The sequence below is a fragment of the Haliaeetus albicilla genome, chromosome 12, assembly GCF_947461875.1.
Source record: "Haliaeetus albicilla chromosome 12, bHalAlb1.1, whole genome shotgun sequence".
In the NCBI taxonomy this organism is placed as follows: Eukaryota; Metazoa; Chordata; class Aves; order Accipitriformes; family Accipitridae; genus Haliaeetus; species Haliaeetus albicilla.
In genome coordinates, this window is record NC_091494.1 from 35,614,909 (window position 1) to 35,629,895 (window position 14,987).

Below are 14,987 nucleotides of genomic sequence, written 5' to 3' on the forward strand. Positions count from 1 at the left end.
GGCTCAAGGCCAACAAATTGGCTGACCCAGAGGGGCATTTCCACTCTTTCACCCAATGAGAAGCATCTGTAATGCCAGCTGGTGCACAGCAGTTCAGCATGCAAGAGTAACATCTTCCTTTCAAAGATGGAAACATCTCTGTGTGTCAAGGGATCTAGCTAGTCATCCCAATACCACCCAAATCTCCCTTATGGTGACAAACGCAGGTAATAATGGACAGAGCAATTGTGAGTGTCCCCCTGCACAATCCACAGGTCTGGTGTGACCCATGGCTGGTCACTTGCTAAGCTCAAAGCAAAGGCAGCTGGAGGAGTCTGGATTCTGCCCCACCTGATATCACTTTGCAGGAAGAGGCAGCTGTTCCGCAGGTTAGCAGAGCTTCCCAGACAGCAAGTCACCTCCCCATACTCCTGCATGATCTTGATCATCTCACACATGGCTGCAAAGGGACAGGAGGAGAAACTGTGTTATCTCATTATGCACACAAAGATGCAGTGTTTCACACCCTTTCCAGTCTGGATAACAAGCTGATATTCATCAGTCATGTAGAGTGAGATCCAAAGTCAAAGTACACAATTAGATAGTTAATCAATTGCAGTCCGAGTGCCCTGTATACCTGCCTCCTGCAGGAACTGAACTGCAATTCACAGAACTGTGACCCAGAGATCTGCATCTCTAGCACATCTCTTTCAGACCAGAGCTGTAAGTATAGTCTGGGTATATAATACAGATGGCTTCAGCATCAAATGGTCTTGTTAGAAAACAGCAGAAATTAACCTAAATAATTTAAACCTAAAATAAACACACAATTTTAAACTCTGCTCAGCAGCACATCACTACTGTTTCAAGTCTAAAGGAACAGAGGGAATATAACAAACCACTCTGAAAGTAGTGCCACACTTAACCATACTCAGAGCCAGCCCCTGTTCCTGCACTCCCACCACTACCTCTAGTCTTCATCAATTTTTTTTATCGACAGCCTCCTGGGGCCTCTAAATCAAAGTTGCTGTTTGATCTGATTTTCTTTCTGTAGCTCTGTGCACAGTGCTCTGTGTGTATATGAAATTTCTAGAATGTTCCAGGAAAAAAAACCAAACCCACCCTCTGCAGATTCCTGTAAACAACTTATCTAAATGACTGGTGCACCCAGATCTGCAGCACAGCAAGGGGTTAGATGAAGTGGGGAACTCTCACTCCTGTCAAAAAGAGAGAGGAAATCTACTGGACACTGACTGCTTAGGCAAACTGGGCTGTAACTGGTTCTCACTGGCACTCTGTAAACTGTGCCTAGAGGTACCTAAAATGCCAAATCATAATGATGCTTAGCACTTTTACTGTAGAGAGGGCAGGTATTAGCTAGCTGAGCACTCAGCCCCTTTCTTAGATAAAATAGTATCTCTCAGAGAGATAAAGAAATTTCGTCCTTTCTGGTCTCTGCAATCAAAAACTCTGCAAAGCAGCAGAAGGCGTTAACAGCAACTGCCAGAGGAAAATTCTTCTGGGAAGTGATTTCTGAGTTATATAAGGCAGCGAGGGTTGCGAGCAGAGATCAAAGTCTCCGAGCACACTGACAATGCTTATTTATTAAAAGGCAGTAGCATTTTGGATGTTTGCTTTTGTGTCTCTTACGAATGCAAATTGAAAGGAGTGGTTCTTAGCCCAATTCTGTAGCTAGGGAACAGCTGCATTAAAATGAAGTTAACACCTGGTTTTCCAGAGGCAGCAATAGAGGGTCATTAATATCAAAATGCCCTTCTAGATTTCTGGACTGTATCCCCTTCCCTTCACCCATGCCCACATCCAGATGAGCCAGAGCAAATGGATAGGGAAGGTATTCATGGACAGCAACAGGACAGACCCAGGCTCTGTGCCACTTACTCTCTGGGGTGCAGTCTGTGAAGAGGGGCACCAGCAAAGGCACATTGTCTATATTCTGCAGGTGAGGTCTCACCTGGTGGATCCCCCGTGGGAGTTTGGCCTGAAAAAGAGAAAGAAGAGACTAAGCAGGGGAGTGTATATGTGAGGAAGAGGCATTTCAGAGGGAACTGCTGAAATGAGAATTATGATTCTCAGAATTACGCAACTTTAAGAGCAGATACAAACTGATGTCACTGCAGACAAAAGCTGGCTTTCCCAAGCCACTGTAAAAAGCCTTCTCCTGAAGTTCTACACTGACATGCTAAGCTGTCTGTGCTTGCCCTCAGGGTTTGTAAGATCAGCATGATAAACCTGTGCTCAAGGATTTCTAAGGACTTTTTACCTGTGTGGAGAATCTAGTGAGAGACTGTGCTGTCTCCCAGCAACTAGATCTATTTCAATTGCAGCCACATCAACACACGGCAAGGGAAGGACTTTTGCTTTTTAAAACCAGGCCTAATAGATTTTTTTTTTTTTTAAATCTGCATCTATCTCTGATATTCCTGTAACCTCTGCTAAGCATGTCTGAGTTCTTTAAGAGGCATGAAGAGCTTGTCTCGCACTCTGAATACTGGGCAGCACCAGCCATGGCTCACAGCTGGAGGAAAGACAAAGTTTCTTCTGTCTGCATGGAATGTGGGGATGTTCCCACTCCCTGCCCAGCACATGGGAAGGGGACCCAGATGGACTGAGATGCAGCTCCCAAAGCTACCCCATACCTGGTCATCTCCATTCCTAAACTCCAAAGAAAAGACCTGTTCAGCAAAAGTGATTAACTGAGAGAATCCCAAACTTCCCAGGCTTTAGACGCCAAGCTGGATGAGGTGGGAGAAACCAGTCAATCTGCTTCAAAGAGGAATTCCTTCTGGGAGTAATGAGGTGATACAGCTGACCATGACAACAGCACAAGGTATATAGGGAAAGGGGGCCTCACCCTATTACAGTCCTCCAGGAAGCTGGGGATATCACTGTCCGTTGGCTGAAAGCTGATGAGATCCGAGTGCCCTTCCTCTTCCATCAGCAGAAGCCCCTCCACATCATCTCGAGAAACTGGAGCAGAGAGAAGTAGCATAAACAATAAGCACAAACCTGCCTCTGCCACCCCTGTGCCACCCACATGTTATATTCACATGGCACTGCAGAAGCCAGGAAACGTGAGGCCTAATTTTCTAGGTTAGCAACACTTAGATCCCACTCAGTCATCTAAAATGCAGTATTTTTAGATGACTAATCTGCTTGGAGCTAGATATGTGAGCCTAGTCTCAGCTCTTTTGAGACACAAGAGTTTATCTGTTCTGCTCTTTCTTCTTCTAGGGGAAGAAGAGAGTAAAGAAATCCCACCTGAAATCCAGGAAACCTGTGGCATTCAAAGTGGCTTAGGTGCAGTTCTCTCACCTTGGTGTAGGTCATCATGCAGAGAGCCAGCATGGCTAGGGCTAGAGGGAGGGATCTCTGAGCCAGGCACGTCACCATTAGGGGTTAAAGATATGTGGCAGTTCCAGCCAGTCTCAAGACCCATCTTTTCAGCAAACACCTGTAGGTGAGCAGAAAAAAGATTTTAGTGTAGCTGTTCAGGCCAGAGCATTGCAGACCAATGGCATATTGGAGTGTAGGTACCTTCTGGACCCATTAGCTAGCTGAATCAGATTAACCTTAGATTGCACTGGAGCTAAACTCTCCAGTCAGACAACCAGGGGACATGCAAGTTCAGGGAATTTAGCAAAGACAGCTTACCTTGCTTTTGAGCTCATCTTCCAGGGAGAAGTAGACAAAACGAATGCAGGCATTGACCAATCCATCAATGAGGCGGACAATGTCAAGACGGGCCTGATACTGGGATGAGACCATTCCCATGAAGATCTGTCCGCTCAGAGCCTGGATACAGTCTTCCTTCTCCATCACTTCCCCAATCCCTTCTTCAGTCATGCAAACAACATGCAATCACATTGAGACACAAGGGGCCACGTGCATCAGACAAAGTACACATGGTGGGAGAGACCACCAAGATAACCCCCAAGGACACAGTACCCAGATACACAGAAACATGCAGATACACACACATGTATACAGGAGGAAAGATGAAGAGACATCCATTTGTCCCAGCATACCCAATCACAGAATCAGTTTCAGGATATCCCCACACATGTGACCAAGAATACAAGCATGAAACGGTGAACATGGAAAGGAAAAAGACAAAACAGAAGACAGGGATCAGTCACAAGGAACTGGGGCAGAAAGGTAAAGGATGTATGCTGCATAAGGTTCACATGTGCATTTTAAACACATCATACTGTGCTTAAACAACATGGCAAGTCTAGCTGAGGCAGTGGTATCATAGTACAAGGGGCTGATGCAAAGGAACTGAATCATGTTCCCTCCAGTGACATTGCAGACGCTCACAAAGAGCCTGCAAAGGCTCTTTGACAGGGTTCCTTCACCACCACCAGATCAGCCTGTGGTGAATGGGAGCTGGACACAGCATGAGGAACAAAATAATAAAACACTTCACACAGTTGCAAAGCTTGCCACAGGTAGGACTGAAAAGTGTTTTGAAAACACTCAGTCATAACTGCACCCCAGCTGTTGGACACCCCATTATTCACATTTTACAGAATGGAAGACCAAGGTGGAAAGAGGTTAAGAATGGTTTTCCAAAAGAGCCTCCTGGAGTTATATAATGGTATGTGCTTACTTCTCACTTTCCATTTCTATTCTGGAGAAGATGTACAATTCATCTAGTGGGAATCAGTTCCTTCAGCACAGCAACAAAATCCATCAAGGGAGAATAGTTGTATACCATCATATATTTAATTCCTTTGAAAAACCCAACATATGTGATTTCCATAAAATTAGACAAATAGCAAACCAAGTATCGAAATACCCAGAAGTCTTGATTCTTAGTTGCCTGCTTTAAGCAACAGACTGCGTACAAGTAGAAGAATTTCTCTGCAAGCTTCAAATAACTTAACTAGAAACATACCTACCAGCTGCTACATCATTACTTCCTCTGGAAATGCATCTACTTCAGAAACTCTTAGTTCTCAATTTCCATCTGCTACTCTGAATAATAATGTCCTTACAGCTCTAGACTGATCAGAAAGCAAGCACCTGGCCCAGCAGCAGACCTTATTATAGACAGCACGGAAGACACATACCATCTGAGCTCCAGCTATTCCTCCGGCTGCTCTGTTTGATGGGGGTTGTCCCAGGGAGATCACAGCATGTGAAGATAGCACTCTGCCCAGGGACCTGCACCAGTTCTATGCACTTGCCATTGAGCTGGGAGGACAAGGCACAATGCATTGGCTTGTATGCAAAGGCAGAACAGTATCCTGAGAGGCAGGCTCGCTGGTAGAAATCTAACACCTTCTTCCTATGTGGAAGAGACAAAAAACAGACAAAGTTAGCAGAAATGTGATGCATTTCTGACAACGTACACCATAGTTCAATGTAGAAATCACCAGTTGGGTATTTGGAAAAATGTATTCCATGAGGATTGGTCAGAGACTCTGAAAAAGCCTTTCCTTACTGTTTCTGCATTCTCTAAGCTGCAGGCACTACAGGGCAACAAAAACATATATTCCAACAGGGGAAGTGGTGAACATTTCTGTTAGCTCATCAGACAGATTGATGAGTATGAACACAGTACTCTTTGAATACACTTATTAATATAATATGCTCTATATGGCTGCCAGATGACTCCAAGGAAGTTCACTGCATGACAGCAGAAGCTTAACTCATCAGACAGAATTTATCTGTAGGGAGAAAAACACCAAGGAAGGAACTGACAACTCTGACAATAGTATCTATGGCAGAGATAGTTACAGTAACAGATTTTTCTCCTATCCCCTTTCAGAGTTTGGGTCCCAGGAGCTGTACGTGAAGTCTCCGTATTCAGTCACTGGAATAGTGTAAAGTTCCTTCTCTATGTTGAACTCATAAAGGTAACAAATTAGACTATACATGGGATTTTTCAATGGCTTCTAAGATTATAAATATTCTAAAAAGGACCAGTGGGAGTTTTCTTACACCTGAGGATAACCAGATTTAGAAGAACAATGTGCTGCTAGTCAATGAAACTAAACATTACTGGTCTGTGATGCATTGTGGTGGACTCGTCTGAAGCTGTCAACAGCAGGCAGAATTGATCATTTTGCATTTCATGTAAGACAAGCCATTTGTCTTGAACAACAAAAAAACCTCTCTGCCACCAGCATATGACCCGATTATAATTCACGGTCCTGCTACATAGCACAGTCAGAGTCCATTTATAAGAGGCTAGTATGTTAACAGGTAAAGTAAGAAATGGCTTAGTCTTACAGTCCAACAGATTGCTGTCTGATCTCTTACATTGCTATAATTATAACAATTAATTATAAGCAGAGACACCTCATGTTCATAACCTACTTGAAGCTTCTGTTAAATAGCTTAACAAGCATCAGTAAAGGGTATTTTAACCAAGAGTGACCAGGTTCCTTCTGCGATTTATCTGCGGGTCCTGAATGCACCAAATGACAAAGCTGCCCACCTGTCAGAGCCAGAGAGGGGGTAGATATCGGTACCATCCCAAAAGTCTGTGCAGGCCTCAAGGATGATGTCAGCTGTCCCATGAGAAAACATCTGCTCAGTGCCTGAAGTGTAGGAGAACAATGAGTCAGCATCACACAAACAGGCTCCCAGGAAAGGGATATCATACCAACCGCTCCCTTATTTGTTAAAAGCGAGTGTTCCTGCAAACTGCCTTGACGCACTCCAGATATCCCCTTTCCTCTATTGAAAGTCTTCAGTCTCTGTCAAGAAATTATTCAAGACTGGATGATATATATTCAGCTGCTATTTGTCTAACTGTGAGTAGAAACAAGGCTGTGATAAAATGTGAGCCACGTAGTCAGCTCCTATTCTCCCCTTACACTGTGTGACAATTCTGTTCCTACAAAAGGTGGGATAATATCTTGCTCCTGTATCCAACAGAGCAGAAGACATTCCTGTGTTCCTCTTCTCAAGAGAGCACAAGCACCAGTGATGAGCCTGCAGGGATCAAAGTCTGCCTACACTGGAAAGTGCATTCGATTTTAGGCCAGGCGTGCATCTAAAGGGTAAGAGCTATTCTTTAATACCTTCCATTCAAGTAGAAGATAATTTAACAGTGTGACCCATTAGATAACAGCCTGTCTCACAAAGGGTCCTGAAAATGTGTTAAATCAGGATGGGTCAAAAGTTCAGCATAACAGACTCTAAAAAAGTAACTCATGTTGTGATCAGGGAAGGACTGAAAATCAATGGATGCCAGAGCTTGTCCTGTTTTTTTTCTTCCACTACTTTATTCTTTAATACAAACTTAAAATATTTTATTCCCTCTTGTAGACAGAGGTGTTAAAAAGTGTTTCTCAAAGGTATGTGATATCAGTTGTCTGATGCAGCTCCGAGGCACAGGACACAAGTTAAAAGATGCAAGGCTGCCTCCCCCTCCACACTTCCTGCTCCCTTTCATTTGCACGGACACATTAACATTGCATGCACGTAGACTTCTCTGTCTAGGTTCCCTCCTCCAGCTGCTCTGTGACTTTGCCCCCAACAGCTTCAAAGCTGATCTAATGAAAAAAACATCACCGCCAAGAAAAATGAGCCCAAAGGCTTCTTGCTGGCATTGTTGCTGACTGCAAATGCTCATACTAGCTGGTGAAATCAAGAGCCAAGAATATCCACTTGCACAAACCAGGCAGGGACCTTCAGGAACACCGGAGGATTTTCCAAAACATAGCAGCTCTCTGCTTTCTGCTATAAATAGTCACCACACGCCAAGTTTATCAGCATAACAAACCTCCAAGACGAATAGGAGCTCTGTGTGAAAGGAGCCTGTCTCAGGGACACAAAGGAGTACTTGTGCAGAGCTCTGGTTAATTTTATTGTATAAACACCCAATCCTTCCCACCTTGCTCCTACAGTCAGATAGTCCTTGCTAGGAAAGAGGGAACAAGAAATGTTTATTGATTCATGCAAAACCTATGCCCTGGACACAGAGCAAGAGCTTGCAGATGACCACAGGCACAGACATACCTACGTTCATGCCTGACAGCAATAGCAATCCATTTCCCATTCAGTATCGTCTGCATTCCACCCAACAGTCCTTCTAAGGGGTAAATGACAGTGACAGCACACACTATAAAGTGGAAGTTCATTCAGCTGTCATTGCCAGTAAAGTAAGTTCAGCCTCTTCCCTTCCTAAATCATGAACTTGAAGGCCAGGATTTCTCTGGCACAAGGCAGAAAACTAATGAATAGGACAGGGAGTATGACTAGCCATTCACGACTGCTGGGACTTGTTAGGAAGAACCAAGCTGCTACAGCTGAGCCAGTGAGAGCAAAAGGAATCGAAGAGTGTAGCTATAACAAAGGAAGACAGAGACAGTATCAAGCCATTTTACTCCACTGAAGATGCCAGTAAGCCCTTCATTTCCATGTGGTTACTATGGATTTGGGATTGAACACTGCCAGATGGTGAGACACATATTTCAATGGAATAGCAAGGGAACATACAGATAAACTACGTCCTATTTCTGCTACAGCTGTAGAATTATGTATCTCCCTTTGACTTCAGCATGTCATGGGAGTGGGTGGATTCAAAGATTTATTCACAAATAATGTATCAAGAGAGGTTAGTTATGATCATCTGATCTGACTCTGCTACATAACCGAGCCAATTTATCCCCATTAACCCAATATTACCTGCATAATCCATTATTTCTGGTTGTACACTTTTTAGAAAGTTTCAAGGGACAAGACTATCACGTGAGAGGTGTTCCAATGGTTAACTAACCCCACTGGCAAAATTCCTCTTAGAATTTACTCTAGACAGCATAATCCAGTTCACACACATATTCGTCTGAGCTCCAGCCTCTAAACTAAACCGTTTAAAAATGAGGATAAGGAGTTGAAATGAGGCAACATTAAAGGTTTTTCCCTACACTAAGAATCTCAGCACCAGAAAAATTCTTGCTTACAAAGGCAAGATAGCAGTAATCGGGACAAATGAAAAAGCTCCTCCCCAGATTAAGATACAAATCTAAGAAGAATTGGGCAAGAGAAGACCATTTACCTGGTAAATCTCTGGCCAGCATAATAATCATATTTCAGATTCAATATTGAACATATGTCAACTCCAGAGAGCCAAGTTCAGTCGATTTATTATGAAGAGACTAAGAGCTCTGTCAGGCAAGCTGTTAAATCTTGCTGAGGTGCTTTAAGACCTCACGGTGCCCAGCTGTACGTCCTTTCCATCCTAGCCCACTCCTATTAGAATAGGAAGGAGTAGGAGTGGGAAATTCAGCATGGCTTCAGGTGTTGTATTCATCGTCACCATGAGTTTGCAGGGGATTTCTGTGATTTCTTATTAGTACACAATATAGAAATAGAGTATGCAATATAATACACTAGACAACTCATGAAGATAATGATTTATAATTTGGGTTACCAGAAGGATTAACATCACTAGCTAAAACCCTGAGTAATATTCAACCCTGTGCACTATCAGTTTCACTACCATAATGAAGTCTATTCAAAACCCACTAGAACTCCCACCTTGCTCTGCACTGCCATTTGGTCCCAGAAAACAGGTTTACTATGTGCTATCTAAGATAATTTTAAAAAATTATTTATGATCCTGGAGTGAGCCAGAGCTGGGAAGAATTCCTCCCCTCAGTACACCATAGCACTGATCACTAAAGTTTGTTGAGCTTATCTGTACCGGCCATAGGCAGAGCAAGGCTATCACCCCATAGGGACTCCAGACTGTCCCAGTCTGACATTTTCTAGGCTCTGCAGAAAAGGTCTTCCCATACCAAGTGGATGGCCAAAGAAAGGGGCAGCCTTACTGGTAGTGGTGTCCTTCACGAAAAGGTTAATCATGTGGCTCAGGGGTGGTCTCCTCTTGGTAATAGATGAAAGCTTCCCCAGGATTGTTTCTTTAACCATCTCATCACTTGGCAAGCGGTACAAGGCCAAATAGTTTTCCTGCTTGAAAAGATCTTTAGCACCTGGTGTGAAACCTGAAACATGAACACAAGGAGGAGAAAAATTAGACTCTAACCAAAGCAAAAGAAAGGTCCTCTCTCCTGCTTCTGTGCCATCCACTTTGCCTGCACTCATTCTGACATCTCCCCAGCAATAGGTAGGTGAGCTGTGCATCTACACCAAGATGGCTCAAGATCTATGATGAAAAACATTCAGAAAGACTAGATGTTATTAGTAATTACAGCTTTCATGCTTCTGGTTCACTGAAGACAGCAACTGTGACACTGAAGATCAGGCACAGAATTGAGTTCAAGAGCTTCCAGATTTTAATCCTAGTGTTACCTCTAACCTCTTATCTCCCCTAGGCCTTGGTTTTCCCATCTATAAAATGAGCTGAGGTACCTCACATAATTTATACCCAAACTCCTGGTAAAGCATTACTGTAAAGACAGGGCAGCTATCTGTCCATTAGCAGGTATTCTTTGTCTCCTGATGAGATTGGCAGACTCGAACCAGAAGAATACCAAGCCAAGCCAGGGCTGGCTGGAAATATCCTTGATGACATTTGTTCCTTTGATAATGTCTACAATGTCAGAACTTGCCAAAAGCAATCTCTTTAATAGACTGTTTTGGCAACCAAACAATAACAGTCAGGTCTGTAATGTCACCTTCTCAGCAACCAGGACTGGGGAAATATTTTTCTTGTGCTCTCTAAGGATTAAGTGTCTACTGACAGCCCTGATTTCTCTGTGTCTGCTCATCCAATTTCTCCTTACCTATTAGCCTGGCAAGCTCACAGAGGCCCCAGGGCACATGGACAGGCAGCACAGCATTGTGAGTTTCTTGGAGGGCAATGTTGCAGAGGTGGTCAGAGAAGCGGCACAGACGCTCTGTCACACTTGCATTGCAGAGATTGAGCAGCACATTCAGGCCCAGAGGCTTGAGAGAATTCAAGTGCATATGCCAGTTGGAGTCATCAAACTGGATGCAGGAGGGGTTCTGCTGGTCTTGGGACAGGCTAAGCATCTCAAGGTGGTAGTCACACACAAAGTCTTCAGCCTCACAAGCCAACACCTCACTGTCACCAACAACCTGGTCCAACAGACAGGAAAATTCTAGTTGGTTACAATGAATATAGCTTGAGCCTAGAATCCCGCAGGGAATTCCCAATTAAATTCCCCAAAGGGAAGACTCTATGAGTTTAAGTCTGTCTTATAGCTCCACAAAAGACTACTTGTGTGCCCCTTCACTATGCCTTACCTGAGTATGTTCCTCCTCTCCACCCTCTGTGTCCTTGCTAAAACTCACATTGGACCCAGAGGGATGCTTGCTTCTGCTGTTTGGCTTTCGGTGGGCATGGGCATCGGGAGCCTTTGGAGGGTCACTAGACCAGTTGTTTCTCTCTTGCTCATTGGTCATGTGGATTGTGTCTGCCAGGGGGCCAGAGAGCAAAGCATCTCTTTCATGGGGCTGCAAGAGACCAACAAAATGAACAGTGGTGATTCAGTGGTTGAATATGAGCCACTACTGACTCACCTGCTGCTTTAGGACTCCTGTAGAAGAGGATTTCATCCTCGCTGCTTCTTCATCTTTTAAGCAAAGAATTATGGCACAGGACTTCTCTACAGGCAAAGGGCCCCCCTCTATAATATCATGTTGTGCATGTCAGTCAAACTATGATTAGAGCCAACATACTACATTATGGATTACATATCACTCACCTCATCTTCCATCTCAGGGTGGCAGAAGGACCGTGTAGAGAGCTCATCAGTCAGATCTTCATGGCTATCATGAGGTGGTTCCACCTTCCCACTGAAGAACAGAACAGTCTCTGGGCTGGGGTTTGGCCAGGAAAGAATCCCCTGCTTGTCTACACAGCAGAGCACCTAGAACATCCCACAACACCCCCAAGAAAGCAAAATCTCAGTGAAAACATGTCTCAGTGTTCATGCGTAGTTGTAAATATCACAAGTTTAATAAACACATGGGAGGATAGACAAGTCTCTCCTTTGCCAACCTTCTGTCTTAAGAAACTGCACCTGATAACCCTCCAAGAAATCGGAGAATTCCTTGCTCTAGCAGGATTGATGGGTTGTTTAACACCATTTTTATCTCAGGATATTGCAAAACTAGGGATGAAGACCATGGGAAGGAAGCAACTACTCAACCTGTTTCACCAGCTATTACCTTATCAAGACCCAAACCAGCTGGCTCTTGAACAGGAGTCAAGAGGGTTATGGGACCAGAACCAGAGCTGGAAAATACAGACATCCTGTTAGATGCCACGGAGTACGTCTAACCATTGTTTTAGTTTGTATATGTCCTGCTTAGACAAGACAAAAGAGTTATAAACTCTTCTACAAAGACAGGTGCCTGAAGGGTTTCTAATTCCAGCACAGTGAACTGATTGCCAACAGTCTATGCTCAGGAAAGGACGACATAAACAATGCAAATGAAGCATCCACACAGGGCTCCTCCTTCTGACAACCCAGCAATACTCACAGTGACAGATCCCAGACTATGGAGCAAGCTGGAAGTGAAGCTCAGAGTTGGGGATTTGCCTTTTAAAACACAGAGGAAGTGGCTCCAGATACAGCGTATCATTTCCTGCCGAGGGAAGCAGAGGACATCAGCCAATTAAAGACTCATTCAGTGAAAGATGAGGGGACAGAAGGAAAAAAGGGAGTATGACATTACCTGCTTTCAGGTTCAACACAGTGATACACTTTAAGATAAACAGTGGTCTCCGTGGGAACCTGTTAACTGATACATTGCTGATTTTCTCAATGGAAAGGCATTTATTCCCCCTTCCAGAGGATGCTAACAGACAGTCTGATTGTTGAAATGAGAATTCATTGAAACTACCTTTGTCTACCCAAAAACACAGGAAGGGTTTTTGAAGTGATTTCATTTGGGGTGAATCAGTTGTTACCTCTTAGTATTTTTTCCTAAAGTAACTCTCATCCCCTTAGATTATAGAGTTTGAGGCCTTAAGCTTATGATCACTGTGCTGCGAATCGGGTAAATGGTGAGGTGATTTGCCCAAGGTTACTTACTGAGGCAGTGCCAATGTTGGAAATAAAGCCAAGGTGCCCTAACTACTCCACCATTACAAATGAATTGTAATCAACATGGTAATGAACTGAAAGAAGGGGATATTTTGCACAATTAAAATGTAAAGTTGGCACCCTTCATCTTCCACATGAAAACATTTCAGAGTGAGTCTGGATGGCAGAAATCAATCCAAGCACCAGACCTGTATGTTTTTGTCTGTGCACTCCTAAAGCCAGCAAAACCAGGTTTGCATTACAGTGTTATTTTACTGCTTTTTAGCTGTCGTTCCAGAATGCTGTCACTGCAGAGCTTCCCCCAAAGCTCCTTAAATCAAGTTTCTTAGATCCTAAGGGTTAGTACAGCCATAAGCTCAAATGCAAAACAATCATGAGCTATCGCCAGGAAGAAAAAAGCTCTTATTTAAACCAGTTTCTCATAAGCAAAAATGTTACATAGGTACAAAAGGAAAGAAGTAGATCTTTTCAATGAGGAAGGTCAGGTCAAATCACTCCCACACCTGAAAAACATTTCAGCTAAATGATGAACTGGCACAGAAAGGCAACAAAATATTCAGCAAAGGAAGCGTGTGTGTGTGTCCATCCATGTGCATTCCTCTGTGTGGCTGGGAGCAAGGAAATACAAATTGATTCTTATAATATCTAGGGATTTTTAACCACTCCTAGAGTTCATCTGCCTCCTTATGGAAAGGGGAATCTTAATGCCAGATTAGACAGAAAAGTGTCTTTCCTCTACCCACCTGTTTAATCTGGATGATGCAATTTATAGAGTGGCCAGATGCAGTTTGCCCCCAGAAAAAGGTCTTCTGAATGTTTATTTGCTCCAGCTTTGGAAGCACTAGTAATGTGCTTAAGCTTGTTAAGGAGCCTATGAAACAGGATCAGACTTTTTAAAAGCCTGAACTTCCCATGGTCCCCTCTTCACGTTTGGTCTTGGTGCTGACTGCCATCCCCTCTGTTCTTTAGTTTTGGCTTGAAGAAGGAGGTTTTTCTCGTACAAGCAAAATACTTCCCTTCTTTCTGACACACACCATAAAAAATTTATTTTACTCCTGGAACAGGGGAACTTGAAAGAGGTACTTTCTTCAGGACAGAAAAAGTTGATTTCAAACTATTTGCAATATTCAGAAAAGCACAACCTTACTCAGTATCAAGGTCACCTCAATCTCTGGCCAGCAGAGCAGGATTTACATGGGAAGGTGTGGGGGGAAAGACATGCAATCTGCATGCATAGCAAATTAAAGCAGCAAATGGGTGACAATAGACAACTGACACAAGTAAAAAGGGTCTAGGAACAAGCTGGAGATCAGAGAGGAAGGGAAAGAGTATCATGAAGTTCTGCAGTGAAGATGGAAGAAAACAATGTATAATAATAGTACCTGAGAAGATACCATCTCTGTGTAGCTGCTGAGAGTGTCCTCTGAAAACTTAGCAAGCTGCAGCAAGAGAAGAGACCAGTTACTATAATCGTGTTCAGAAATGTGCCATGAGGAACATCCTTCCCTAAATACTGTGCCTTCAGAGAGAAGAAAGCAGGACTCCTGCTCTGTGGGAATCACTATACCAAGGCAGACCAATAATTCATCAAAGCAGTTAAGTCTTTAATGGACTATGTCTTTATTTGCTTGTGAAGCACAGTCAAAGTGCTTGGTGCTGTACATCACAGAAGAACACACAGTCATTACCTAAATGTCTACAGAGAAAATAATAGCAATTAGACCCAGAGGAGGCTCTTTCTGGATGGTTATTTTTAGACAGAAAGAACCAGGATTGACTGATCTGGTTTTAAGCTATATGGGTCAGTTAAAAGAAGGGAGCTAGAAGACTGGTTGTAAAAGCAGGTGCCTGGAAGACAATGGACGCAGAGGAATGAGGTGATATGAATGGGATGTGGATAGGAAATGAAAAGAAATTATAGCAGAGCACTACCATGGGGCTCTTGGAATTACACTGAGAAATTTACTAACTCAAAATTTGTGCATCCAGCAC

General features: G+C 43.4%; 1 protein-coding gene across 5 annotated transcripts in view; it reads right to left on the reverse strand.

The window, feature by feature from the left end:
- TMEM94 (transmembrane protein 94) overlaps positions 1–14,987 on the reverse strand; it is a 51,543-nt gene that overhangs the window by 8,523 nt on the left and 28,033 nt on the right. For 3 of the 5 annotated variants that reach the window (XM_069799084.1, XM_069799083.1, XM_069799086.1), the window contains 13 exons: positions 14,378–14,434; positions 12,430–12,534; positions 11,649–11,813; positions 11,188–11,397; positions 10,704–11,019; positions 9,789–9,962; positions 6,446–6,548; positions 5,073–5,290; positions 3,652–3,833; positions 3,313–3,451; positions 2,852–2,967; positions 1,879–1,978; positions 331–439 (listed from right to left, as the gene is read on the reverse strand). In XM_069799084.1, the coding sequence (XP_069655185.1) occupies positions 331–439; positions 1,879–1,978; positions 2,852–2,967; positions 3,313–3,451; positions 3,652–3,833; positions 5,073–5,290; positions 6,446–6,548; positions 9,789–9,962; positions 10,704–11,019; positions 11,188–11,397; positions 11,649–11,813; positions 12,430–12,534; positions 14,378–14,434 (1,994 nt within the window). The remainder of the gene's footprint in view (positions 1–330; positions 440–1,878; positions 1,979–2,851; positions 2,968–3,312; positions 3,452–3,651; positions 3,834–5,072; positions 5,291–6,445; positions 6,549–9,788; positions 9,963–10,703; positions 11,020–11,187; positions 11,398–11,648; positions 11,814–12,429; positions 12,535–14,377; positions 14,435–14,987) is intronic. The other 2 variants (XM_069799082.1, XM_069799085.1) reach the window with 2 other exon arrangements.